Genomic DNA, 26938 nt, shown 5'->3' with positions numbered 1-26938 from the left:
GCTATCAAAGCTTTTCTGGAAGGACTCAAAAGGGTCATTCCACCACGGACCCCACCAGCTCCAGAATGGAACCTCAATGTGGTTCTTACAAGACTGATGGGTCCTCCCTTTGAGCCACTACATTCTTGCGAACTTCAGTTCTTGACTTGGAAAGTGGCTTTCTTAGTAGCAATTACATCGCTACGGAGGGTTAGTGAGCTGCAGGCCCTCACAATCCAAGAGCCATTCTTCCAGGTTCATGCTAACAGGGTAGTGCTCCGCACTAACCCTAAATTTCTACCCAAGGTTGTGTCTCAGTTCCATATAACCCAAACTATTGAGTTGCCAGTGTTTTTTCAAAATCCTGAGTCACTGGCGGAGCGGATGCTCCACACCCTTGACGTTAAAAGGGCCCTAATGTATTACATTGATAGGACCAAGGATTTTAGAAAGACTAAGCAGCTTTTCGTTGCCTTTGCGTCACACCACAAAGGTAACGCTATTTCCAAGGCTGGTATTGCTAGGTGGATCGTGAAATGTATTCAGATCTGTTATGTGAAAGCTAAACGCACTCTTACAATTCCACCGAGAGCCCACTCCACCAGAAAGTTGGGGGCCTCTATGGGCTTCCTTGGAAACATTCCCTTAGAGGACATATGTAGAGCAGCCACATGGTCTACCACACATACATTTACTAAACATTACTGTGTAGACGTGCACTCCAAACTGCAGGCAGCTGTAGGGCAGGCTGTTCTCAAGACACTTTTCCAAACTGCTGCAGCTGGCACGGGCGGCCGCCGCTAATGGAGGGACTGCTATTTATTCTATGCACAGATATGAATTCAGCAGCCCACATGCCTCGAACTGCAAATGCTACTTACCAGTATGCATCTGTTCTTGGCATGTAGGGCTGCTGACATTCATATCGCCCACCCTCCTCCCCGGCGCCTGTAGCAGCTGCAGTGTTAACATATCATTTCATAGCATGGTCATCATTCACAAAGTTCACTCCATCTCGGCCACAATGGCTAAAAACAATCTGGGGATGGAGTCGATGCCCATGCGCACTGTAGTCCAGGGGAGGAGCCACCTATCTCGTGATACTTCGAAGACTCTTCCAGGACAACAATGTGCAATCATCCGGACCCAACACTAGGCGGCGATCTATGCACAGATATGAATGTCAGCAGCCCTACATGCCAAGAACAGATGCATACTGGTAAGTAGCATTTGCATTTCGCTCCCTCAATGCGCTTGCGCGCATTGTAGGTCACTAGACCTAAAAAACCATTAGTTTCACACCAGTTATAGTTAGGAATTAGCATTTAAAAAACCTATTAAATTCACTGAAAAAACCATAGGTTTCACACCAGTTATAGTTGGCTGGAAATTTTACTGACATAAAACCATTCAAATTCCCACGTTATAGTCAGTCACTATAACTTGCGCGCCTGCAATGCACTGCTGATGACGTCACATATTACATTACTCATGACATGGTCAGTGACATCACTCATGACATCACTGATGACACCATCCAGTGAATGTGTGTCTTTCTGAAAAATAAATGTTTTATATATGTATATGTAAAAGGCAATGGAAGAATAAATGTTTAAATAAGTGTCTAAATGGATGTTTTTAAAAAAAAAAATTGATTGGTTAACTGGCTTATTAAGTGTATCTTAGTGAATACATATATTAGTGAGAAATGTTTAAATATTTAAATGTATGTATTAGTGTTTCACTTTGTGTATAAGTGGCTGCATGGGTTTGTGAGTAGCTACATGTGTGTGTATATGGGTTATTAGATGCTGTTTTTAGTATCAGTATGAGTGTCTGTATGGTTTGGTGGGGGTATGACTTAGCACATAGATGCATCAATGACTGACTCTGTATGTGTTTTGAACACAACATATGTGCAGTACTGTATGGGTTGATGAGTGTGTATATGTGTGTGTTATTTAGTGAATGACTGTCTCACTAGTGTGTTTATCAGTAACGACATATGTTTTAATCTAGTATATGTGAGTATTGATGTATATAAGTGAGTATATGTGAGAGTGAGAGATCGTAAGAGTTCCTGTTTAAATAAGTATGTGTTTCTATAAATGATTGTTTAAGAGAGTAAGTTTCCTTAGAAGTAAGGTGGTAGTGTGTGTATAGCTGTATATGCAAATAAATGGATGTTCAATAGTTTATTTGCATGTGTGAGTATGTGTGTGAGTAACTTTTGGATGACTGTCGGTGTGTAACAGGATGTATAGGTGTATCACTACATATGATGAGTGAGTCTATGTACGAGTGACTATATAGAACTGTTAATGAATGAGTGGATGTGTATATAGATGGTGGAATTACTGAATTGGTTGTTGTAACTGGTTTTTTTGAAAATGTTAGTTTCTATTTTTGAATGTGTTTTAAGGGGTTCGAGGCATGTGGGCTGCTGAATTCATATCTGTGCATAGATCGCCTCCTAGTGTTGGGTCCGGATGATTGCACATTGTTGTCCTGGAAGAGTCTTCGAAGTATCACGAGATAGGGTCGACTCCATCCTCAGATTTTTTTCCGCCATTGGGTTCGGATGTCTTTAATTCCCTCTTGTCTGAATCGATAAACTTTCTTGAGACCAAAAGGTCTTTAGTCTGTACGTCGGTATTGTCTTGCGTTCGTCTTTACTTCTTCTAGCTCGGCTCCGAGCCGGATTCTGTACTTCCGCGTGCTCTCGGCGCGGAGTGCCTAGTCGACGCTCCTGACCTATCGACCATCCATCATGGAACGAAGTCCATTCAAGAGATGTCCGGTCTGTAACTCGAAGTACCCCCACATCGACGTCCACCCGGTGTGCAACAAGTGTCTGTCGCCGGACCACGATGAGGACAAGTGTAAGGCTTGTTCACGCTTCAGGTCCAAGAAGACGCTTAAGCTTCGAGCTGCGCGCCTGGAGGCCCAGCAATCTGCTCCGGCGCCTGTGGACATCTTCGATGCTGGGGATGTCTAGGACGAATCTATCCAGGACGTTTCTGAATCAAACCCTACGTCGGACGTCGAAGAAGACTACGACGCGGATGCTGAGGTGTTTGAAAGCAAAGAAGTAGTCGAGGAGGTAGGAGACGACGACGGAGCACTCGGGGCCATGGAGGATAGCTCGGATGAGGAGCTTCCTCAAACTGACTCTGGGGCCGTGCCTATTTAAAAGCCCAGGACGAGGGATCGCCTTCGGGCCTTACCCAAGATCTTGATATGGGTTCCACGGCCCCCCCTTCGGGCCCGGCCACGGACATTATTACCGAGCCACTCCCTTGCAAAACGAAACCGAAAGTAAAACCTACGGTCTCGACTCCAGATACTGCGCATGTGCCAGCATCGAAACCGAAAGTGCGCATCGCTTTGGTCGGATCAAAAAATTCGGAGGCTTCGGCGCCGAAGAAGCCGAAGGTGGCTGTCGAGCCGAAAAGTCAAGTCAAGGGCGTCGAGACTAAGTCTGCCGCGCCGAAGGCTAAAGTGAAGGTGGTCGATGTCGGCGCCGAGGTCGGTCGATGCCGGCAAGGGCCTTGTCGGCCCGAAGAAGGCTGTCGGCGAACCGAAGAAAACTCTTGGTGACCCGAAGAAGCGACTCGATGACCCAAAGGTCCTCACTACCCCACGTCCGCACGACAATGCCAAAGGCGCTGCGCCCCAAGAGTCTACTCCGAAAGTGGCCTCGAAGGATTCCGTTGAACCGGCGCGCCCATCCGCCGCGTTCACCAAGAAGGTGACGGACTCCCTGCAGCGCATCCGTGAGGGCACCGCGTCGGTCGATCCGAAGGACCCTCCGCCTGCGAAACCTGTGGAGAAACCAGTTAAGGCGCCCACGCCGATCCACTTCGCGTTGCCGCCTAAGACGGCGCCGAAGGCTTTCGCTCCTAAGGCAGTGGCCGGCGTGCCCGAAAAGGTCTCCTCGGCGCCGAAGGTGCCAGCGGTGGTTCCCAGCCCGCGACCTCGACGTCCTTTGGGGAATGAGCGTCAGGAACACTTCATCGACGCCGAAACGGGCAGGCTTTCCCTCCTGAAGCGGAAAATCACCCCGGAACCCCAAATTGAGTCTTACAAGATCCCTCTCAAGAAAAAGGACTCTGCTTGCTCTCCCGTCCTGTTGGAACCCCTTTCCCCACAGACTCATGATGTGTCGCCCACTTACTCAGATGTGGACGCTGGTGAGGGAGATGATGAGGATGAATACAGTTATCCAGTCTATACAGACCCTGAGGATACAAATGAGCCCTGGGCAGCTGGTGGTGTCCCTGGGGATCCTCATTCAGGACAACACCCTCAACTTTTTTCTGCAAAGACTTCACCTACAGAAGACTCTGCTGCTTTCAATGCCCTCATTGAACGGGCTGCTAACAATCGCAATGTCCAGCTGCATGCTGACTCTGTGGATGTGGATTTCCTCTTTGACACTTTTTCAGTATCAGAAAAAACTGTAAAAACCCTGCCTATGCTGATAGGTGTTTTAAAGCATGCTGCTGAGATCTTTAAAGAACCTACCAGGGCAAGGGTGATAAACCCTAGGATTGACAAAAAAATACAAGTCGGCGCCTACTGATCCTACCTACATTAAAGGACAGTTGCCTCTGGACTCCCTTGTCGTCTCGAATGCCCAGAAGAGGGCTAATTTTCAGACTACGGGTGATGCTCCTCCCCCAGACAAAGAATCCAAGGTCTTTGAGGCTTCAGGGAAGAGGGTGGCAGCACAGGCAGCCAACATCTGGCGCATTTCTAACACACAAGCGCATGTAGCCGCTATGACAGGGCGCACTACGATACACTAGAGACACTGTTGCAACACCTGCCTGATCAATACAAAGAAGGGGCTGAGATGCTGATTCAAGAAGGGAAGCTAATCTCTAACACTTCCATTAAGTGCGCTCTGGACGCAGCTGATACCGCTGCCAGAGCTATAAACACCAGTGTTATGCTTCGGAGACATGCCTGGATGAGTATCTCTGGATTTAAGCCAGAAATCCAAACCACCATCCTGAACCAAACGGTTAACCCAGATCACCTGTTTGGCCCAGAGGTTGACACCACCCTAGAAAAAATAAAAAAGGACACTGACACTGCAAAATCCATGGGTGCCTTACAGTCCCAGCAGTTTCGGGGTGGGTCCTTTCGTCGCTCCAGCACTAAAGGCGTCTCCAGGGGTCAGCTCTCCCAGTCCACGCAATACTACAAGGGCAACACTCAGACTACTTACGCCAACAAAAGTAGAGGTGGATATCGTGGCAACAATGCCAAGGGCAGAGGACGTGGCAACAACAGCTCCAGGTCCTCTACCACCAGCAAACAGTGACGCCTTGTCACTGCCCCCCGACCACACAACACCGGTCGCTGGGAGACTCCAGCAGTTCCTGCCCGTCTGGAAGTCCATCACCACGGACAGGTGGGTCAGAAAACGTATCCAATACGGTTATTGTCTGGAGTTAAAATCCACTCCACCCAACATGCCCCCAAGGCACCGTCCTATGTCGGACGAGCACTTGCACTTATTGCAGCAGGAGGTCACCGTCATGCTGCAAAAAGGAGCAATAGAGCTCGTGCCTATGCAAGAAAGAGGCACAGGGGTCTACTCCCTGTACTTCTTAATACCAAAGAAGGACGGGTCCCTCAGGCCCATCCTGGACCTCAGGCCACTCAACTACTACATCCTGTCGGAGCACTTCCATATGCTGACCCTGCAGCAAGTGCTCCCGTTGCTCAGTCAGGGGGATTTTCTCGCAACTTTAGACCTAAAGGATGCGTACTTTCACATTCCACTGCACCCTTCACACAGGAAATACCTCAGGTTCACCATCCAAAACCAGCACTACCAGTTCAAGGTTTTGCCTTTCGGTGTCACCACGGCACCCAGGGTGTTCACAAAGTGCCTGGCGACAGTGGCGGCGCATCTCAGGAGACGGAACATCCACGTCTACCCCTATCTGGACGACTGGCTCATCCAAGCGAAGTCAGCCCAGCAGTGTGCCGCCCACATGTCCCACACCATTCACCTCCTGCACGATCTGGGATTCTCACTGAATTACCCAAAATCCCACCTCCAGCCCGCCCACGTACGGCAGTATCTGGGTGCGACCATAAACACTCTGGCGGCCACAGCACAGCCAAATTCAGTGAGGGTCAGCAGCATTCAATCGCTGATACAAAAATTCAGACCTCAACACTCGCTTCCAGCAAGAGTGTTCATGCAGTTGATAGGCATGATGGCCTCCTGCATTTCCATAGTCCCTCACGTGAGGCTACATATGCGTCCGCTTCAGGAGTACTTAGCACGTCAGTGGACTCAGGCTCACTGGCAGTTGAAAGACCTAGTGTTGGTGTGCGGTCGGGCATACAACTCTCTGCATTGGTGGAATCCACGAAACCTTTGCAAGGGCCGACCGTTTCAAGAGCCTGTGCCACAGATTATCCTGACAACGGACGATTCTCTCCAGGGATGGGGAGCGCATGTACTCCAATACACTGTGCAGGGACTATGGACGCACATCAATGTTCTGGAACTGATGGTGATCTTCATGGCACTGAAAGCCTTCAAAGTACATCTGTGCAACAAGGTCATGTTGATCCGGACGGACAACATGACGGCCATGTACTACATTCAGAAGCAGGGAGGAACACACTCTCCGCAGCTGTCTCATCTGGCTCAGAGCATTTGGAAGTGGGCCTTTCAGAGGAACATCTTCCTCATGGCAGAACACCTCCCGGGCAAGGACAATCAGATGGCGGACCTGCTCAGCAGGCACAGCCACCAAATGCATGAGTGGGAGATACATCCATCAGTACTCCAACCGTACTTCAAAAGGTGGGGGTCATCCAGAGATCGACCTGTTTGCCACAAGGGAGAACGCAAAATGCCAAATCTTCGCCGCCAGGTTCCCACACCCACAGTCGCAGGGCAATGCTATATGGAGGAAATGGTCAGGCAAATTTGCGTACGCTTTTCCCCCAGCACCTTTGATACCGCTGGTGGCACGCAAGCTCAGGCAGCACTCGATGACTCTCATCCTGGTTGCTCCGACGTGGGCTCGCCAGCCATGGTACACCGCGTTTCTACAACTGTCCGTGGTACCGCATCAGAGGCTACGTCTCACACCCAGCCTTCTGACGCAGAGCCATGGCGACATTCAGCATCCAGATCCGCAACAGCTCAACCTGGCGATCTGGCTCCTGTAGTCCTAGAGTTTGGCTACCTGCACTTGCCTTCCGACTGTATGGACATTATTCGGGAGGCAAGGAAGCCCACCACCAGAGCATGCTATGCGGCAAAATGGAAGCGGTTTGTCATTTATTGTGCAGACCACAACATTAACCCGCTAGATGCTTCTATTCAGAATATCATCTGTTACTTTTTCCATCTGTACAAATGTAATCTGGCCTATGCTTCCATTCGCATACATCTATCTGCGATAGCCGCTTATCTCCAGAATAGGCAGCACCTCTCCCTCTTCAGGGTGCCTGCCATTAAGGCTTTTCTGGATGGACTCAAACGAGTCAATCCTCCGCGGACTCCACCAGCTCCGGAGTGGAACCTCAATGTGGTCCTCACCCGGCTGATGGGTCCTTCCTTTGAACCACTGCATTCCTGCGAGATTCAGTTCTTGACGTGGAAAGTGGCTTTCCTCATAGCGATTAAATCGCTATGGCGAGTTAGTGAACTACAAACCCTAACTATCCAAGAGCCATTTATTCAAATTCATTCTAACAGGGTGGTGCTTCGCACTAACCCTAAATGTCTTCCCAAGGTTGTGTCTCAATTCCATATCAACCAGACTATTGAATTGCCTGTTTTCTTTCAAAATCCTGAGTCATTGGCGGAGAGAATGCTCCACACCCTTGACGTCAAAAGGGCCCTGATGTATTACATCGATAGGATCGAGGATTTTAGGAAGACTAAACAGCTTTTTGTCGCCTTTGCACCACACCACAAAGGTAACCCTATTTCCAAGGCTTGTATTGCTTGGTGGATCGTTAAATGTATCCAGATCTGCTATCTGAAAGCCAAACGTACTCTCACCATTCCACCAAGGGCCCACTCCACCAGAAAGTTGGGGGCCTCTATGGCATTCCTTGGAAACATTCCTTTGGAAGACCTATGTAGAGCAGCCTCATGGTCTACCACACACACATTTACAAAGCATTATTGTGTTGATGTGCACTCCAAACAGCAGGCAGCTGTGGGCAGGCTGTTCTCAGAACACTTTTCCAAACTGCTGCAGCTGGCACGGGCGGCCGCGGCTAATGGAGGGACTGCTATGTATTCTATGCACAGATATGAATTCAGCAGCCCACATGCCTCGAACCGAATATGCTACTTACCAGTATGCATCTGTTCTTGGCATGTAGGGCTGCTGACATTCATATCGCCCGCCCTCCTCCCCGGCGCCTGTAGCAGCTGCAAAATTCACATATACTTCTAGCATGGTAATCATTCACTGAGTTTCACTCCATCTTGGCCACAATCGCTAAAAACAATCTGAGGATGGAGTTGATGCCCATGCGCACTGTAGTCCAGGGGAGGAGCCACCTATCTCGTGATACTTCGAAGACTTCCAGGACAACAATGTGCAATCATCCGGACCCAACACTAGGCGGCGATCTACGCACAGATATGAATGTCAGCAGCCCTACATGCCAAGAACAGATGCATACTGGTAAGTAGCATATTCGTTACATTACACTGAAAGGAGGTCTGTCACTCTGTCACAAGGATGGTGTCATCAGTGATGTCATGAGTGATGTAGTATGTGACGTCGTCAGCAGTGCATTGCAGGCGCGCAAGTTATAGTGAGTCCAACTAACTATAACGTGGGAATTTCAATAGTTTTATGTCAGTAAAATTTCCAGCTAACTGGTGTGAAACCTATGGTTTTTTCAGTGAATTTAATAGGTTTTTGAAATGCCAATTCCTAACGATAACTGGTGTGAAATCTATGGTTTTTTTCAGTGAATTTCAAAGGTTTTTTAAAAGCGAATTCCTTTCTATATCGAGTTTCTAACCTATGATTTTTTTATAAATTTGCTGTTTTGTGTAAGTATTAATTAATATTTAAAAAAAATTTTTATATATTTTTTTATCAATTTTTCCTGGGGCGCTCTGGGTGCGCGCACCGGTAAGCCCTCCGGAAAGCGCACCCAGAGCGCTACTTGCGTTCGTGAAAAAAAAATATAAATGAAAAGTAAATAATAACGCAAGACATTTAGTACCATACATATAAAAGCAGTTTTTTTGAATAAGGAAATGAAAATGATTTTGCATTTCCGTGAAACTATCAAAACGTCTCTTAGCCGCGCCGCGTATGCGCCCCCGGAAGCGCCTTCGTTCGCGCCGCGTGAGTGCCCCCGGAAGCGCTTCGGTAAGCGCAGCGTAAGCGCGTCAAGTCATGTGACCTTAAAATAACACTTTTCATTGGTTGCTAACAGTTTTTTTTTACAAAGAATGAAATCCCAACCCATTTCCTTCACTTATTCTTTCACTTTTGTGACTGAAAGACTAGCCTTTTTGCTCTCGGTTCTTTGTTGGATATCTTGGATTATCATGGCTGCCAGACCATCCAGCAGTGAAGATGACTCCAATGAATTTCTTGATGAAGAGCCTCCTCAGCCGAAGGTGAAAGAACATTTCATCTGAATTTTTTTTTCCATACCAGAAGACCAAAAGAAGGTAAATGTTCCAAAAGTGGAGTGCAGGATCTGTCAAGTCAGGTTTAAATTTGTATAGCGCACTAATCACCCAGAGGGTCTCGAGGCGCTTGAAGGAGGGGGGGAACTTTACTTATCGAATATCCAAGTTTTTAGTTGTTTTCTGAAGGAGAGGTGGTTCTGTGTAAGGCGGAGGTGGGTGGGGAGAGAATTCCAGGTCATGGCCGCTAAGTAGGAGAAGGATCTTCCTCCCATGGTGGATCTTTGAATGCGTGGAATTGCGGCGAGGGATTAATTGAACGATCGTAGTTGGCGCGTGGGGGTGTAAAAGGACAGGCGCGTGTTGAGGTATTCGGGTCCTAGGTCGTATAGGGCTTTGTGTGCGTGGGTAGGAGACGGAACGTTATTCTCTTGTTGACTGGGAGCCAGTGGAGGTCTTTCAGGTGACCGTCAATGTGAGCTTGGCGGGGGATGTCTAGGATGAGTGTGGCTGAGGCGTTTTGGATGCGTTGGAGTTTTTTCTGTAGTTTGGCTGTGGTTCCGGCGTAAAGGGTGTTTCCGTAGTCCAGACGGCTTGTGACCAATGCATGGGTGACCATCTTTCTTGTTTCCGTGGGGATCCAACTGAAGATTTTTTTGAGCATACGTAGGATGTTGAAGCATGATGATGAGATGGCTTTGACTTGTCTGGTCATCAAGAGGGAGGAGTCCAGGATGAAGCCCAGGTTACGTGCGTGGTCCGTTGGTATGGGTGCGGTTCTCAGGGCCGGTGGCCACCATGAGTCGTCCCAGGCGGAGGGGGATGATCCTAAGATGAGGACTTCCGTTTTGTCCGAGTTCAGTTTTAAACGGCTGTTATTCATCCACTCAGCTACTTCTTTCATCCCTTCGTGTAGGTTAGTTATGGCGGTGTTTGGGTCTTTTGTGAGGGAGAGGATTAGCTGGGTGTCGTCTGCATAGGAGATAATGTTAAGGTTGTGTTGGCGCGCGATGGATGCTAGGGGGCTCATGTAAACGTTGAAGAGGGTGGGACTGAGTGAAGATCCTTGTGGTACGCCGCAGATGACTTCAGTGGCCTCTGATCTAAAAGGGGGGAGGCGGACTCTCTGGGTTCTTCCGGCGAGGAAAGAGATGATCCAGTCCAATGCTTTTTCTTGAATTCCGACGTTGCTGAGGCCTTGTATAAGGGTGCTGTGACAGGCTGTGTCGAAGGCTGCGGAGAGGTCAAGTAGGATGAGGGCGGCTGTTTCTCCGTTGTCCAGTAGATTTCGAATGTCGTCTGTTGCTGTGATGAGGGTGGTCTCGGTGCTGTGTTTGGCTCGGAAGCCTGACTGTGAAGGGTCGAGGGATTTGTTGGATTCGAGGAAGGCGGCGAGTTGACTGTTGACAGCTTTCTCAATGACTTTGGCCGGGAATGGGAGGAGCGAAATGGGGCGGTAGTTCTAAAGTTCAGTGGGGTCAGCTGTCGGTTTATTCAAGAGGGCGCTGAGTTCGGCATGTTTCCAGCTTTCCGGGAAGGTAGCGGAGTTGAGGGAACAGTTGATGACGTCTCTGAGATGGGGTGCGATAATGGAGTCTGCTTTGTTGAAAATGTGGTTGGGACATGGGTTGGTTGGTGATCCTGAGTGGATGATGTTCATCAGGCGGATGGGGTCTTCGGTGGTGATTGGGTTCCAGGCGCAAAGGTTGTTGGAGGGGGGTTTTAGTTCGGAGGTGGGTGGGGTGGAGTGGTCTCCAAAGCTGTTATGTATGTCAGCGATTTTGTTGTGGAAGAACGAGGCTAGAGAGTCGCAGGGGCCTTGGGAGGGAGTGATGTCGTTGGTGCCGGCGGTGGGGTTGGTAAACTCTTTGACGATGTTGAATAGTTCCTTGCTGTTGTGGGCGTTGTTGTCGAGCCGATCCTTGAATGCTGATTTCTTGGTGGATCGGATCAGTTGGTGGTGTTTGCGGGCGGCGTTCTTGAAGGTGGCCAGGTTGTGGGTGGTTGGGTTTTTTCGCCAGCCTTTCTCGAGGGTACGACAGATCTTCTTGGATTTCTTAAGGTCATCATTAAACCAGGGGGCTTTTTTGCTGCCTTGCTTGATTTGATGGTTTTTCGAGGGTGCTAATTCGTCAGCGCTGTGGGTGATCCATTGTGTGAGGTTGGTGGCTGTCACGGGGTAACCCCACTAAAAAATATTCTTTTGGGAACTCAACAATGATTCGCCATGTGGAGAGGAAGCACCCCCAGAATTTTGCACGGGAAAGTGTCAGGGCTCTGGCACAAGAGGTTCCCAGTGATGGGGCCTCTACATCCACCGGAGGACCAACAACATCGGTGAGGGGGAGATCACAAGAGCTGGTTCCGAACATTCAGCCTGCATTTAACAAAGGCGTCCTTAAATGCAGATACTGTAATCAGCTACTTTGCTATGGGGAGCAATGTGTTCTGCTCATGGTTCGATCATTGGAGAACTATCGCTGCCGTTCCCAGCCCTAATTATTATTATTTTTTTTTGCTCCTGTTGAGCAGTTTCCATTCCCTGTTTTTGTTTTTGTTCTAAAAAAAGAAGAAAAAAAATGTTTTTTTCAGAACTACCTCCAAATCTCATCAAAGAGCTATATTCTTAAAAACATGAAAGAGTAAGTGAAGTGGAATGCATTGATAAAGGAAAGGAAAATGAGTAAGAAAGAACAGAAAGGTATGAGAGGGGAAAGGAAGTGAAGTAGGGGGACTGAAAGAAGGTGAGTGTTGGGAAGGAGAGTAAGGAGAAGGAGAGTGAACATGGGGAATGTGGATATTCAAAGAAAATGTAGAAAAGGAACAGGGGTGTGGAAGGGTAAGAAAAGATGCATTGCTGGAGTTGCATCATTTTTGTGACGCACTCCAGCAATGCATCACTTTTGCGCTTACAGATACATCTGAAATACTGACGTATCTGTAAGTACTTGCGACATAATGCGTCATATATTTAATATGACGCATGAGTAGAAGACTGAAAGCCTCATTAATGAGGCCATGCGTCACTTTTACGCCACCGGTACGTCACTTTTTGTGACGCACCAGTGCTGTAAAAAATGCACCTTATTGAGTCATATTTACAAAGTGACGCATCTAGGTAGATGCGTCACTTTGTAAACCCCTGTGCCACATTATACCTACGTCAGGTGTAATGTATGCAAAAGGGACATATTGACGCAAGAGGTGACGCAGTGAAATCTATGAGATATCACTGCGTCACTTTTATGACGCTGTTGCGTCAAAATCTTGCGCCTGTTTCACAGCAGGCCTAAGACTGATGCAGGCCCTTTCACATGGGCCTGGCCCCATGTGAAAGGATGCCTTGCTGGAGTTGCATAATTTTTGTGACACACTCCAGCAATGCATCACTTTTGCGCTTACAGATACGTCTGAAAAACTGACGTATCTGTAAGTTCTTGCGACATAATACGTCATATATTTAATATGACGCATGAGTAGAAGACTGAAGGCCTCATTTATGAGGCCATGCGTCACTTTTACGCCACCGGTACGTCACTTTTTGTGACGCACCAGTGCTGTGAAAAATGCACCTGATTGAGTCATATTTACAAAGTGACGCATATAGGTAGATGCGTCACTTTGTAAACCCCTGCGCCACATTATACCTACGTCAGGTGTAATGTATGCAAAAGGGGCGTATTGACGCAAGAAAGGGTCGTAGAGATGACGCAGTGAATAAACTGGGTTTTCCCCATGCTACGCTCCCCTCCCCGGTCCGCGTACCGGGCGCTCCCCCCGCGCAAATAGAGAATTTTTTTTTTTCACGCTTGCCCTTTTATAGCCCCCACATCAAACCTAGGGGGTCAAGGGGGGGGGTCTACCCTGCCCCCTTATTGTCATTTCCCCCTTTGTTTTTGCCACCTCTTATGTCTCGATCTTACCGAGACACAAGATGGCGGCCGCTCCGGACTGTTTCGAATGTTTACAGACACTCGAAAGCCAATCAGCTTTCCGCGCCCAAGTCGCGTAGCGTGCCCGGTGCGCTCCCTGGTGCGCGTACCGGGGCGCGCCTATAGATATATATATTTTTTTGAACCTAAATTACTCAAAATCCTCTGGAGCACATTTCTTGAGACCTAGCAAAGGCACATCGGGCTACCAGTCCCTACAATTTTGCCAAGTTTGGTGGAAATCCATTCAGCCGTTCGGGCTAAAAGTGAGTTTGACCGCCCTATGGAAATTAACATGGGAAACGCGTTTTGGGACCCCCCTTTTATGTCGGCCCCTCTTGACAAATCCCCCCCAAACTTTCAGGGAAGGACCGGAGCGCCGCAAGGCAAATTTGAGGAAATTTTCAGGCAGATTCCTCAACCGGTGCCAAAGTTATTCACAATAGAATGTTGAGATTTTGCATTGAAAAAAATCCTAACTATAACTACCTACTGGCGACCGCCAGTAGGTAATATATATATATATATATATATCTATCAAAACACAACATATGATGGACGGAATGTTGCACAATGGCAAAACCTTCACCCCCAGTCACAGATCTGGGTTTAATCCACCGGTATTTTACTCACCATACCACCCCAGTTCAGACATGGCCACATGCAAATCAGTCTTGACCCTGTGTCTCATGGGAATAGTCCAGCCCGAACTGCCAAGCTATGTCTTCACTGGACCAGAATCAAGCATCCTAGGACCGGTGTCTGGCTATCAGACAGGATAGCTTGACTCCAGTGGCTTAGTGAGCACGGGACCCACGTCTGGGCATACCCTTCCCACATAGGGTAAATAGCAAAACACACCATATGATTGACGGAATGTTGCTCAATGGCAAAACATTCACCCCCAGTCACATATATAGATATATGTAGATCTATTCATATTATTGGTTATTGCTCCGGGATCCCGCACGTGGGCGGGACTATTCAGAGACCCCGACACCGCCAGAACCAGCCTACACGAAGGGATGAAAGACGTCGCCGAGTGGATGAACAGCCGCCTGAAACTGAACTCAGACAAGACTGAAGTCCTCATCCTGGGACCATCGCCCTCCGCCTGGGACGACTCCTGGTGGCCCCCAGCCCTGGGCACCGCTCCCAAGTCAACAGACCACGCACGCAACCTGGGCTTCATCCTGGACTTCTCCCTCTCGATGACCAGACAAGTCAACGCTGTCTCCTCATCATGCTTTCACACCCTTCGCATGCTTCGCAAGATCTTCCGATGGATCCCGACCGAAACCAGGAAGACGGTCACCCAGGCCCTCGTCACCAGCCGACTGGATTACGGAAACACCCTCTACGCCGGAACCACAGCCAAGCTACAGAAAAGACTCCAACGCATCCAGAACGCCTCCGCCCGACTCATCCTGGACATCCCCCGACACAGCCACATCTCCGGCCACCTGAGGGATCTGCACTGGCTCCCCGTCAACAAGAGGATCACGTTCAGGCTCCTCACCCACAAGTCTCTCCACGACCTGGGCCCCAAGTACCTCAACGACCGCCTGACCTTCTACACGCTCACCCGCCAGCTACGGTCTACTAGCCTCGCCCTCGCCGCCGTACCACGCATCCGAAGAGCCACCGCCGGAGGCAGATCCTTCTCCCTGGCGGCCAAGACCTGGAACTCCCTCCCCATCCACCTTCGGCTGACCCAGGACCACCTCGCCTTCAGGAGACAACTCAAGACCTGGCTGTTCGAGCAGTAGCGGACCCCTTCCCCCAAGCGCCTTGAGACCCTTCTGGGTGAATAGTGCGCTATACAAGTGTTATGATTGATTGATTAATTGATTGATTCAGTGCTTATGACTATGATGAGTATACCCCTGGAAGAGAACTAGGATTACAGGTAAGTAACTTATCCTTCCGCAGCACCTTAACGGCTTCTCTGAAACCACAAGTGTTTGGTACCAAACAGCTCCTCTCAATAATCCCACACTGATGCTAGTGTGGGATTTATTGAACCATGTACTCTGGGGAAACTCAGAGGTGCCTCTGAAAACCAACCCTGGTGTTGTCACAGACTGGCTGTAGGCAGCCTGTACCATCAGACAGGTTTCTTGACTTTTGGGTCAAGATGCTCTGCTCTCTAGGACCAGAAACGATGCACATCCTGTGCAGAGGTGTTACAGCTCCTTGCCCCAGGATGGGCACAGTGCTCGAGAGGGACGATTGAAAGGCCTCTTGCCTTTTGTAATGCGACCCCCAGCCTCTGCTGCTAGCAGCAGATGGCAGCCCCTTGCTTACACCCCCACCTTGGTCATGAAAACCTAGGAAAGTTAGGAGTTGTGCCCACCTCTGCCAACTCACCCCTTAAGGTGGGGTGGTCGAGGTGAAGCACCTCTTCAGTCCTTGCCATCTTGAAGATGCGGAGACTCCTTCAATCAGGGCTAGGACTGCCTCGTTCCCACCGGAGGGTGGCATAATTGAGGGCGTAGTAATCCCAGGTAAGGTGCCCATTGGCCCTCCCTGTTTGCCTCTAAAACGCCCTTATATTTAGGTGACTCACCCAGACCTGGATACTAGTTCCTGCTGCGCTAAGAACGAAGAAGACGTCATGCAGTGAAGACTGAAGACACCTACTGACTTGGTCCCAGCCCTACCGGCCTGTATCCAGCTTCAAAGACCCTGCTAAGAAGACTACGCCTGTACTGCAGCCAGTGACTTTGAGAACCCGAGAAAGACTGTCTTCCCTTTGACAAATACCAGAGACTCCTGTGGACAGCGGATCTGTCCCCAAGAAACGTACACCAAGGCTTCTGGTGCCCTCAATCTGCGAGTCTTGCCCACTCTGCACCCCACGCCACCGACCCATGTCCAGGTGGCCCACAGCTCCAGAACAGGTTCCCCAGTGAACCTGACTTCAAGTCCAGCATTGGCTGACTCCTCCTGGACTCAACAAAGATGTCTGCAGACTGGATCCAGAGGCTCCTCCCCCCGCCCCCCCGACACAGCTCGCTCCGGTAAGAAGACACTCTTGGAGCTGAAGCCTCTGGACTTTGGTGATCTGAACCGATGGTGCCCCTGCAACCCTCAACACCTCAACTTACCTCTGCTGTCATTGGTCTCCCTCCTGCAGCCTCCGGTGTGACGCCTGAAGCCTGTTTGTCATACCAAGTTTCTCCATTTTAGAGCACTGGACTCCCAACGCTGTTAGCACCCGGCGCCCCTGTGCCCCTGGTGGTTTAGATTTGGTGCTCCTTTGTGGCTCCCTGTGCTTGTTCTTACCTACCTGTAAGCAGTGTGGCTCCGAGCACCCCAAGTCTTTATTGAAATGCATTGGGCCTTTCACTGAATTGGACCTCTACTTCCAGCGCCTCAGTGCTTTTTGTGGGGCAGACTTTGTGCGTACATGAACCTTACTTACCCCTTGCTGACCTTAACCCTTGAAGACTGGAACTGTAAGTTGGCTACTTACCCGTAAAACCGCATTGTTGTTTTCCTCCATAGGATAACATTGAATTGATGGAAAATTGCACTTCTTCCATAGGACAACAATGAACTGTTTGAAAATTGTAGTGTCAACTGTTCAAAGACTAAAGACATTTTCCTGAAAAACGGACTTACCTTTGTGCGAAGATCTTGATTTTAAAATAAATCTCAGAACAAACCTTATTTTTCTAAAATTTATGTGAATTTCCTTTTTGAGTCATGTCTCTTTTATTCGCATATGTGTGTGCAATAAATGTCTTCCACTCGTCCACACTACCACTAATAGAGTACTTTGGGTATGCATTGAGCCCTGTACACTTCTGGGTTATCTCTGTAATCTGTGCACGGTATAACCACCTAGTGGTACTCCATATACAGAGCCAGCGCAGCTTCCTACAGTGTCGAAATCAGGTTATAGCAAATATACATAATTTGCATATCACAAAGTTATGTTCTGGTTGGTTTTGATCCTATTATCTTTGCTTCCATCTCACTTCAGAATTTTTATAAAGTGCTTTCCTAACTGCTGATACATTTCTAGATATTTCTAAATATTTGTACAGTTCACTTACAACTTAAGTGTGTTGGGGGAAAAACTGACACCCTATAGCCTTTCATTTCACTCTCCCTTTACCCAGCATGATTGTCTGTTCACTTTACAGAATGCTCTAACTTTGCAGTCGGAGAAAGAAAAGTAAACTGCAATCTCCAGGATAAAATAAGCACCAGTTTGTAAGAAGACATAGCCGAACATTTGACCTTGGTCTTTGATTGCACCGCAATTGTGACCAGATGAAAAAAACACTTTATGAATGAACAGAACGCCTGCTCTTTGTCAGATTGAAATTTCTATCTGGAACCGGCCAGCAGGCCCTAAATATAGCTTGCCCTGATAAAAACTGACTCACCATAGCGAGTGGGCCAGTATATTTTTCGAGGTCTGCTTAAAGAAAATTTTAACACACCTACAGTGAGATGAACCTTGCAGTTATCAGGAGGCATGCTTTAGTGCACTACACTGACTTCTCTAATGTGTATCCAAACCTTTGGCCTTGCCTCTTGCAATCTCAGGGGAGATTGTTTGAAGAGAACATTTGGCGAGAGACAGTTGCAATGCTTTATCCAGACTATGGGTACTGTGCATTCTTCTGTCTTGTGTCTCAAGCCTGTTACTATACTATTTAAATTAAGAGCCACCTCTGCAACCTCACCTGTACATTTCTCAGTACCCCAACAGAGGTGGTTTCATAGGAATTTTGCAGCTGTAGGAAGCTGGTTCTTAATATGATATAATGGTTCTATTGTGCAACGAGTCCAAAGATTCCGCCAGAAGTGTACAGGGCTCAATGTGCACCCTAGTGCTCTATTTGTGGCAGTCTTGTCCCTAGGCCTAAGAAAGAGGGGTGTAAGACATTTGTTATGCACACTATGACCAATAAATGACGACACAACTAATAAACGAGATCCACACCAGTTTTATAAAAATATATTTTGCTCAATATTTATTTTAAGACCAATAAATACGTAAAAAGGTAAGTACTTTTTACATAAATACTTTTCACTTTTAAAAGTGGACACTTAGTGCAATTTTCAGTTCAGTAACAATAACCTATGGGAGGAAAACAAGAATATGGTTTTGCAGGTAAGTATACAAGTTAAAGTCTTGGTTTTCAGGATGAAGAATCCGCACCAGGATAGGTTCTTATATGTAGAAAATCTGCACCTCCAGAGGTGGCTAGATGCAGGATTCATATTTAGATCTTGATCGTTGTTGATGGCACAGTCCTCCCAAGGCTTTGGAGGTCGCTGGGCTACAGGACTGTTTGTCTTTTGGTGCAGGATCGTCAAGGCTGCTGACCAGCCGCTAGTGCTGGGGCCAAGTCAGTTAGTGTCTGTCTTCTCTGCAGGTGCAACGCTATAGTGTCTGGCTCTTCTTAGGTTGTCAGAAATCTTATTTTTAGGATCTGGGGGTGCCGCCTAAATAATAGATTTAGGGGTGTTAGAGGGGAGTGGCTGGTAGGGACCAATGGGTCTCTCACCTCTGGTCCCTACACCCACTATTATGCCACTCTCCTATGGGAGGGGGCTCAACCGTAGTCCTGATTGAATAAGTCTCACCATCTTCAGGATGGTGGGCAATGATAAATGTGCTTCACTTTGCCTCCAGCACCTGAGGAATGAAGTTGGCGAAGGGGGGCGCACCTCCTGTTCTTACTTAGTTTTTTCTTCGAGTTCTCCTGCCAAGAGTAGAGGTTTGAACCGAAGGCTGCCATCTGCTCTATGCAGCAGAGGCTGGGGTTGCATTACAAAGGTGGCAAAGCCTTTGAAGCTTCCCTCTCAAGCATTGTGCTCATCGAGGGGAGGAGGTGAGACACCTTTGTGCAGGATGGGCTTCGTTTCTGGCCTCCGAGAGCAGGGGTTCTAGACCCAGGGGGTCCAGACACGTCTGGTGGTGGAAGGCTGCCTAAAGCCAATCTGATGCTACACCAGGGTTGGTAGGTTTTTAGTGGACACTCAGAGGTTTCCTCTGGGTACATGTTTCAATAAATCCCACTGGCACCAATGTGTGTTTATTGAGAGGAGTCATTTGATACCAAACACTGCTAGGTTCAGTAAAGCCATCATTATGCTGGGGAAATAAAGTTGTCATGTTTCCAGGCTATGTACTCGCTATGGCTTCACTCGCACTTACAATATTAAGAATCGACTTGAATATTGTAGCGGCATATCTACTCATGCAAATATGTCTACACCTGAGATATAGTGCACTGTGCCTTGGGGCTTGTAAGACCTACTAGAAGGGTGGTTTACCTATACATCAGGCAGTGCTGCTTGGCATGGCACACAGGCAGTGTGCCATGTCGACTGTCATTTTTCTCTTCCCCACGGCATGCAGGCTGCAGTGGCTGTTGGCATGGCCTTGGTGAGGGGTCCCTAGGGGGCTATTCAGTACCAATGCCCTAGGTAACATTTACAAAGGACTTACAGCGGTTCTGAAGTTGCCATTCGTGCACCAGTTTTTAGGGAGGAAGCATTGGCACATGGGACCTAGTTTGCAGGGGCCCTATGCACTTTCAATTAAATCCACATAATGTTCCAGACAAAAAGTGGAGGCACTTTCTCACAGCAGCGTTCTTCTTTTTCCACTCCACCAGCTACAGAACCACTCTAGTTTTATTTTAGAGGTCAACGATCATCCAGTGTGTGGTTGGCCGGCAGCTTTTGTAGACCGATTGAAGGAAATATCTTCACACTGATCTGGGAAATTGTACAAGTAAAATTATACTTTTGTTCAGACATTGGTCCCTCACACATTCCTTCACCTCACACAAATATCTTATGAAGTACTGCAACTTCAGGCCAAATGGGCAATAAAGGTACTATTCCAGATATAGGACTGGAAGGTGATTAAATGTATTACTTAGTCCCAACAAGAGTAGCGACCTGGTTTTAGTTTTATGATGCCTGAACACATAGTATTTGTTTTTAAAGAAAAGATAAAAAATTGCCAGTATATTATAGATACATGCTCATGTTCTCCTGGGCTAAATAGTGTGCATAGTTTTAGTACTCTTTTAGGCTGACTTCAGCATGAATTGTTTACAGAGTAATGACAGTTGAAGCAGGTCCATAATACTTGTGTGCCCATACCCAGATCTCAAGCTAGCTACCAGTTTCACATGATTCTTCCTAATGGTGGGTGTAGGGTATTTAAAGCTTTGAGTTTTAGAAGTATGCGCTTGATGGAGAACCATAGTTTCTGGTATGCATCTTCATGCATGATTTGCATGCACTGATGTTACACTATACTGCCAAGCAATTTGCAGCAATCCTTCTATAGATGGTGGTCTCAGAACATGCATACGTTACCAGCTCCACTAAAATATTGCATATAAATGTCTCCAATATTCTCAAAATTAACCAAGTTGTTAATTTTAGGTGCTATTCCAGTATTGGGAAAGTTCAGGATGCCTTCATATCCTACAGGCAGTCGATTGACAAGTCGGAAGCAAGTGCAGACACATGGTGTTCAATAGGGTAAGTGTTCATAGAATTTGATATGTTCAAATGCTTTCTTGTTTTTTTTTTACTTTATTTGCAAATATCACTACTGCCAACCCAATGGCACAAAGTTTGTTTGCCACTGCAAAGAACATCTGATAGACATCTAGCAGCAGATTCCTAACCTTAGAATTATCACCAGGCGTGAGATTGTAAAATTTTCTTGAGCAGTACCTCTGGATGCTGGTAGGTGGTGTCATTCGGCTCTGCAGGGTGTTGTCTGTGTCCGGTGCCTATATAGGTGCCATCCCAGCACGCCGACATCAGTTATTTTCTTTCCGTGCCAACCAGAACCAATCTGAAAAGGACTACCACTTAGTACATTTTTGATGAACTTTTTTCAAGATTTTAGCAGTCTTTTGAGCACTACCATGACCCCAAGGCCTGCTCTGATTGCCGCTTCATGCATCCCAAGGCTTTGTAGGAGCAAACCATCAAGTGCTTGGTGGCTTGATGTGCGGCACCAGGACAATCCTGGTCGAGAGGAAAGTCCTGGGAGAGATTTAGTAGTCAAAAAAGGTCTTCTCACTCTAAGTCTTCGGGCCATTCGGATAAGTCCCGCCAGAAGAAAAAAGTCGAAGCTTGCTTCACCTTGTCTGTCGGCTGAGGCGAGGGAGCATCACTCGAGGCCTGGCTCGGTTCTTGAGCCAACACCTGATCTGCCTGCCCCCCACCCCCACCCCACTGAGTTTCTGGGAGCCAGAGCGACCCCCGCCCAGTTGAGTTTTATGAGGCTATGCATCTCATATTTGAGTGGGCCATTACCTCCGGCATGCCATTGGGCCCTGCTTCTTCGGGAGGAGCCCCTACTGGATCCACACTAGCGGCTCCGGTGCCAGTTAGGCCCCAGGGATCCACATATTGATCTGGATTGGGGTTGGCTGTGCCATGTCGCCCTTCCCAGGCCTTTAAACAGATGCTTCCCACACACCATCTATATTTATATTCCCGACTACGACTTGGAGGGGGATGTAAGAAGGTTTCTGTTGCAGTACCCCCCACTTTTTTGCCTGATACCTGATGCACTTTTTCCTTGTTGTACCCCGGGCCCCTCCAAACAGGTACCCAGGGCCTGTGTTCCTTCCCTAAAACTGTGTGGAAACTAAAACCCAATTGGCATCTCTGCTCACCTGTCAGCCCCTAGTAAATGGTACCCTAGGTACCCAGGGCATGGTGACCAGAGAAGACCCCTTCACTTATTGTGCCACCCTTTGGGGCCCTGTACCCTTGCACCCACACCCTGCCTTTGCAGGCTGAGTGCCTAAGTACAGAACCAAACAAATAGTCGACATGGCACACATCCCTGTGTCATGCCCACAAACCCACTGCCCTGGCATACATCAGTCACCCCTCTAGCTGGGTGCCCTATGCCAGTGGTGTGGGCACGGGTGCATGGGCCTGTGCCCCTACAGTACCCAGGGCCATTCCTGGGCACTGTAAGTGCAGTGATGTCATTAAGAGTATATGGTGCTGGGAGATCGACATTACAAACTCCAAAACACCATAATGGCTACACTGAAGACTGACAAGTTTGGTATCAAACTTCTCAGCACATTAAATCCACACTGATGCCAGTGTGGAATTTAATGAAAAATGCACCACAGAGGGCATCTTAGAGAGCCCCCTGAAACCTAACCACAATCCAAGTCTGGACTGAGAGGCTGCCTAGGCTGCCCCACAGCATACATGTTGCTGGGCCCTGGGTGGAGAGCCCCCCCCCGCCCTCCTGGGTCTGCAACAATGCACATCCTGGACGAGGTGCTAGGTCTCCCCCCCCAGGATGGGCATGGGGAAGCTTCAAAGGCATGCCGCCTCGGTGAGCTTCTCCAGACCATTTGCTGTACCCAGCAACTGGCCCCCACCAGTCCTGACACCCACTCTGCCGGGAAGACTGACAGGAAAAACTACGTCAGAAAGGGGGAGGGGTGCCAGCCTGTGTCAACCCCACCCCTCAGGTGGGGGAGATGAGGTGAAGTATGACCCTGGGCTCATGCCATCTTGAAGATGGGGAGCCCTGCCCAATCACAGGTAGGCTCCTGCCCCTCTCCCACAGGAGAGGAGCAGGCTAGGGGGTGTACCCACCCCAGGACAGGGACCTATTGGTCCCTGCCCTTGCCCTACCTGTAACGCCCCAAAATTCAGTATTTAGGGGCTCCCTGAACCTTCCTTCCTCAGATCCAGATTCCGAAACAAGAAAGAACAAGACCTGCTGTGCAGCTGCTAAAAAGAGGAAGACACCAATTGATTTGCCCCAGCCTTACCGGCCTGTTGACCCTCGACCTTGCTTCTGCTAAACCCCGGCGTCTCCAGTGGCCAGCAACCTCAAAAACCCGGAGGACCTGACTGCCTTGTGACTGACTACCTGGGTCTCCCACCAGCAGTGGTACTGCTCAAAGAAAGTAACAAGCCCTGGCATCAGCCCGGAACCGCAAACCCTGCACACTCTGCACCCGCCAAGTATAGCCTATGCTTCAGTGAATCAAGACCACAAGGACGTCGGTCCGGCGATTCTGACTCAGAATCCAGTGCCCAAGGACCCTCCTCAACGACCCAGACGACGCCTGCAGCCTCAGGTCAAAGGACCCCTCCGACCGCGACCAGCAGGGGATAAGAGTTCCCGACCTCAAGACACCCCTGCACCACGGCCCCCTGTGCCCAGCTCCTGGGTGCCTACCTATCCTCCAAGATCCCAACTTACCCCTTGAAGTGTTGGTCGCTCCTGAAGATCCACCGTCCCCGAGCCTGCAGCCTTTGTTCCCTTGTCAAGATCCTCCTTGAATAACATTGAGCGCCCGACGTCTCAAAAGCACCCTGCACCCAGCCACCCAAGTGCCCCTGGCAGTGCAACCTGTACCCTATTCTACTTACCATTTGCCCTGAGCAAGTGACCAGGAGCCCAGCTCCCACAGCTGCGTGGCCTGCTAGCCAGCAGCCACCAACCGAAGGCCCCCTGCCTCTCATTGGATAACATTGGGCCTAACTACCTCTGCACCCGGCTGCCCCTGTGCCGCTGAGGGTGGACCAACTGTACAGACCTGACCCTGGGGGACCCCGGAGTCTAGGCCCAGAAACTTAACTTCACCAGTCGAGTACTCACCTGGAAACCGATAACTCACTTACCTGCCATAGGATAAGATTGATTGGTTTGACTCGAAAAATCTTCTAAGTGTGAAATTTTGATAACTTAAACTATTCCTATAAGGGGGCGTGGCTTGGTGGCGACCAAGATGGCCGCATAATCCTGCGGCGATCCCAACGACCCCTGAAATCAGTCATTGATACGGCTGCTTAACGACGTTCCACTTCGGAATCTGAGAGATCCCTTCCTCCGACGCCTGCCGGTGCCTTCCCTGTCCGGATCCGACGTCGGGAAGCCAAGAACCGGGGATCGGCAAGTGCGGGCCGGACGCGGCCTACACAGTGGAGGCCCATCAGTGCAGCACCGGCCTCCTGCTGGCGAGGGAGTGGGGGCGTAGAGAGCGGGCTCGGCCTATCGCGGGTAGCGGACATTAGGCGGCGAGGCCTACTCCTGCAAGAAGGCCCCTAACTACCGGGGCACCAGAGGCACCTCGCCTGGCCTGGCGTGGCGGCGGCGGAGGCCCGCGGCGACAGGGTTGCGGGCGGACCGTGCCTGGCTGTGTGAGGCGTGTGGGCAGTGGACCGGCCTGGCTGGCGGCTACCGTGTATTAGTGTATATTTACAACAAGGGGTGGTGAGGGACAGAGTCTCTGAATTAAGCAGAAAGCTCTCACCCAGTCAAGAGATCAGGGCTAGATCCAACACCGTTTTTTAGCTCACTGCACCATCCCAGTTTCAGAACCTGGCTGTATGCAAATTAGTCTGTTCCTGTCCCAGTGCATGATGGGAACAGGGCAAACCAAACTACAAAAGCCAATTCTTACACTGGGAAGGAAACAAGCTCCCGGGGACCGGTTTCTGGCATTACAGCCGTCTTCGGCCCGGTTTGCTTGAATCCTGATGGTGCAATGAGCAAGGGTCTCACATCTGAGAATACCCTTCCACGCTTAGGGTGGACAAAAATATTTACAACAAGGGGTGGTGAGGGACAGAGTCTCTGAATTAAGCAGAAAGCTCTCACCCAGTCAAGAGATCAGGGCTAGATCCAACACCGTTTTTTAGCTCACTGCACCATCCCAGTTTCAGAACCTGGCTGTATGCAAATTAGTCTGTTCCTGTCCCAGTGCATGATGGGAACAGGGCAAACCAAACTACAAAAGCCAATTCTTACACTGGGAAGGAAACAAGCTCCCGGGGACCGGTTTCTGGCATTACAGCCGTCTTCGGCCCGGTTTGCTTGAATCCTGATGGTGCAATGAGCAAGGGTCTCACATCTGAGAATACCCTTCCACGCTTAGGGTGGACAAAAATATTTACAACAAGGGGTGGTGAGGGACAGAGTCTCTGAATTAAGCAGAAAGCTCTCACCCAGTCAAGAGATCAGGGCTAGATCCAACACCGTTGTTTAGCTCACTGCACCATCCCAGTTTCAGAACCTGGCTGTATGCAAATTAGTCTGTTCCTGTCCCAGTGCATGATGGGAACAGGGCAAACCAAACTACAAAAGCCAATTCTTACACTGGGAAGGAAACAAGCTCCCGGGGACCGGTTTCTAACATTACAGCCGTCTTCGGCCTGGTTTGCTTGAATCCTGATGGTGCAATGAGCAAGGGTCTCACATCTGAGAATACCCTTCCACGCTTAGGGTGGACAAAAATATTTACAACAAGGGGTGGTGTATTAGTGGGCCCGTGCTGGACTAAAGAGGGCCACTCCTGCTCCTCTCGGCGGCGGCCGGGTGTGGGCGAACAACAGAGGGCCCAGGGGTGACCGCCCGATACCTTCCAAGGCCATGAGGAACAAGAAGTCCACAGTGACCCAATCCAACACCATGGATAATTATACAGCGGACCAGGGAGGAGGTACTCTGCCCCACCCCCGGCCATCTGAGGAGCCCTGTGAGCCATCTCCGTCCTCCATCATGCAGGCCATACAATCTCAGGGCACTACACTGGAGTCTAAAATAGACAAAATGTCAATTAAACTGACTCTTCAGCGGGCGGATCAGAATAAAACTTCTGAGAAAGCCATGCAAAACGCTGCCGCCATTACAGACCTCCAAGCGACCACCAAGTCGCTGCAACAGCAGGTCCAACAGCTCACGCACCAACAGAGGCAGATGGCGGCGCGGCTGGAGGACCAGGAAGGGAGGGCCCGAAGAAACAACCTCAGGGTAGGTGTGCCAGAAAAAATGGAAGGGGGTATTGTGGAACTGTTCCTAGAGGATCTTATCTTGAGCAGCCTGAAACCCAAGAGACTGTCGAAATTCTTCTTCTTAGAGCGAGCGCACAGGGCGCCAATCCCGCCGCCGCGCCCGAGGGCCCTGCCCCGAACCATCATCACGCGGGTTCTTATAGGGACAGGGATGCAATCCTACAGGCGGCACGACTGCATGGTGATTTACGAGTGGATTACGCCACGATAGGCTTTTGCCCTGACTATACGCTAAAGGTCCAGCAGGAGCGCCGATCGTTTGACGCAGTCAAGAGAACTTCGAGAACGCGGTCCCCGATACATATTGTTCTTCCCAGCGCGGCTTAATGTTTTGGCGGAGGGAAAGTCCTCCTTCTTCACCACCCCTGAGGAGGCCCATACCTGGCTGGAAGAGCGTGGCCTGCAGCGGAGGGGCCCGGACCACGAGGGAAGCTGGAGGAGCATGGCCCCCCAGTCTCCGGCCTCATCTGTGGGGTCGGCGGGGGAGGCACGACGGCACCAGGAGAGCCAGCTCCAACAGGCTAGG

At 49.4% G+C, this 26938-nt stretch overlaps 1 protein-coding gene across 1 annotated transcript in view; it reads left to right on the top strand.

The window, feature by feature from the left end:
• The window catches only part of LOC147666339 (lysine-specific demethylase 6A-like), a gene marked incomplete at both ends in the record, with an annotated part of 314997 nt that overhangs the window by 235426 nt on the left and 52633 nt on the right, over positions 1-26938 (top strand). The window contains one exon of the mRNA XM_086949119.1: positions 20998-21096. Within this exon, the coding sequence (XP_086805245.1) occupies positions 20998-21096 (99 nt within the window). The remainder of the gene's footprint in view (positions 1-20997; positions 21097-26938) is intronic.

This window comes from Lissotriton vulgaris, unplaced genomic scaffold (genome assembly GCF_964263255.1).
Source record: "Lissotriton vulgaris unplaced genomic scaffold, aLisVul1.2 SCAFFOLD_2420, whole genome shotgun sequence".
Lineage (NCBI taxonomy): Eukaryota > Metazoa > Chordata > Amphibia > Caudata > Salamandridae > Lissotriton > Lissotriton vulgaris.
The sequence above is the reverse complement of the archived record's forward strand: the minus strand, read 5'-3'. Positions and strand labels throughout refer to the sequence as shown.